General features: G+C 35.1%; 1 protein-coding gene across 1 annotated transcript in view; it reads right to left on the reverse strand.

The window, feature by feature from the left end:
• Window positions 1-133: 133 nt before the first annotated feature.
• LOC102306614 (drebrin-like protein A) overlaps window positions 134-2,257 on the reverse strand; it is a 20,216-nt gene continuing 18,092 nt past the window's right edge. The window contains exons 14-15 of the mRNA XM_005950287.2: window positions 1,915-1,984; window positions 134-1,101 (exon numbers count right to left, since the gene is read on the reverse strand). Coding sequence (XP_005950349.1) covers window positions 965-1,101; window positions 1,915-1,984 — 207 coding nt within the window. The 3' untranslated portion in view covers window positions 134-964. The remainder of the gene's footprint in view (window positions 1,102-1,914; window positions 1,985-2,257) is intronic.

Here is a 2,257-nt window from a genome sequence, read left to right on the forward strand (position 1 = left end):
AATGACGTCAGAGCAGCGGCGTGCTGCTTTAAAAAAAAACAAACAAACTTTATTCAGCACAAATAAAGTAACAAGGAAACAGCTGGTCGTGGACAGATGGCAAACATGGCAGTTTGTCTTGAAACAACAATGATCATCTCCACATTTCAACTTTATTCTCAAAACACTTGACTTTTCTTTTCTTAATGTGGCCCTGATACTCCTTCTTACAGTACAGTCTGCTCAAATCAGGTAATAAAAAACAAGACAGATATTATGAAACATGACAACATTAAAACCAAGGACGGACATTAAAAAAAATAATACATGAATAGTGTAATAAATATAAAATAATATAATAAACTTAATTAACGTTGACAGATATTTAAAAGAGGTACGGAAATAAAATAATTAAAAAACCAGGGAACTGAAGAACTTTTCTGACAAAGACAGTTTTTATATTTGAAACTCTGCTGACTGGAGAGCAGTTTTTCCCCACATTTTGAGAGACTCCAAACTATCTGGACAAATTAACTTTTTTTTTTTTTTTTTTTTTAAATATAAGAACTGTTTTGTAAGAAAGTCAGTGACTGCCTGAAGAACACAGGAGCATCACCACATGCTGTGTGTCCTCCTTGAGATGCTCTGCAGGCCCCCTCTGAGGTCCATAGTCCCAGTCTCGGCTGAAATGCCACCTGTTCACTGAGGCATTTGAGTTTTGTGCGTAAAGCAACCTTGAGTTTATTAAAAGGCTCTATATGAACCTAATTTATACTTCTTATTAATTAGTAAGACTGGCCAAATAGGACAAAAGAAAAATAAGAGCAATATCCAAACTGCACTTGAAAATGACTGTATTTATTGTTTACTGGTTTTTACAAAGGTTTATTAATTCAGTGATACTGAACAAGTTAATGTGAGTAAAATATCCATCTGAAACACCCACAGCTTTATTAAAATTAACAGGACAATGAGCCAATGACAACTAGATAAGCTCCACATAGTTAGCCGGGAACATGCCGTATTCCCCATCAGGTCCAACACCTCTCCACCAACCCTCATCCAGCATTTCTATCTGAGTAATAATGTCATCGGGGTCAAAGGTGATCTCAGTGTCATCCGCTGTGAGGAAGAGAGAAAACTCAGTTAAACTAAAGGTTTATCTAGAAACACCTTTCAAGAGTTTCAAGTTTAAAATTACAAGCATTTAAAAAAAAGACATGAAAGAAACTGTTCTGTATACTCGACTTTAGATCTGTATGTAAAACAACAACATTTCAGTGTTTCATCAGGTAAATGTGATAAATAATAACCAAACTGGATGGCTTACTGCACTGTTGAGGTACAACAGCTCTTTCCAAATGTAAGACCACTGCAAGCTTATTTTACAGCCAATAAAAAGTATTATCCTGTTTTTACAGATTTGATCTTCTTGATTCATTTATTGAGATTCATCCTTCTTTAACAGCTTTTCCCCTGTGACAGTCAATGGTTCATTTAAACACTTTTCCTCAATTGAAGAATACAGAATACATTTTGGTCAAATATTTGCAGGTAAATTTATAAAAAAAATGTGGAAACTCAACTAGTTAAGCATTTAATCATTAATATTCTATAACTGATAATTATTTGATAATCAAACCAAATAAATGGATAAATAAAAACATGTCATTTACTGTGAATGATCTGCTGTACCTTCACAGGCCACTAGAGGCCCCAGTGCAAACTCAATTACAATAATGTTGTTGTGATATCACAGAAGTCTTATTTTCATGATATCAGTATGGTGAACAACACTCTGGACTCTTTCCAATTTCATTCAGACACGTTAGACCACAAGACACGATGGTCCTCAGTAGTCACAGAGAAGACGGCAGACCCCACAACTACCAAAAACATGAATGTATGTGTGTGTGTGTGTGTGTGTACACGTACCGGCCTGGTAGTCGTACAGAGCTCTGGCACAGATACCTTGTCCACTGCCATCCCAATTAATACCATCAGCCTGAAATTCAAAAACAGCTAATTAACATTTAAACAGTATTTTAAATCATTTCATTCAATAACTTTTTACTCAAACACTGGAGGACCAAATCTGCCAGAAGAGATTAAATAAATACATGAATCACCTCAATAAATAGGTCTACAAATATAGGTATTCATTAACTTAGAAGCCAAGAACTTACAGTGGCTTGCAAAAGTATTCAACCCCCTTGAACTTTCCCACATTTTGTCACATTACAGCCACAAACATGAATCAATTTTATTGGAATTCCAC

Source organism: Haplochromis burtoni, unplaced genomic scaffold (assembly GCF_018398535.1).
Source record: "Haplochromis burtoni strain Fernald_Lab_line unplaced genomic scaffold, NCSU_Asbu1 Contig_412, whole genome shotgun sequence".
NCBI lineage: Eukaryota > Metazoa > Chordata > Actinopteri > Cichliformes > Cichlidae > Haplochromis > Haplochromis burtoni.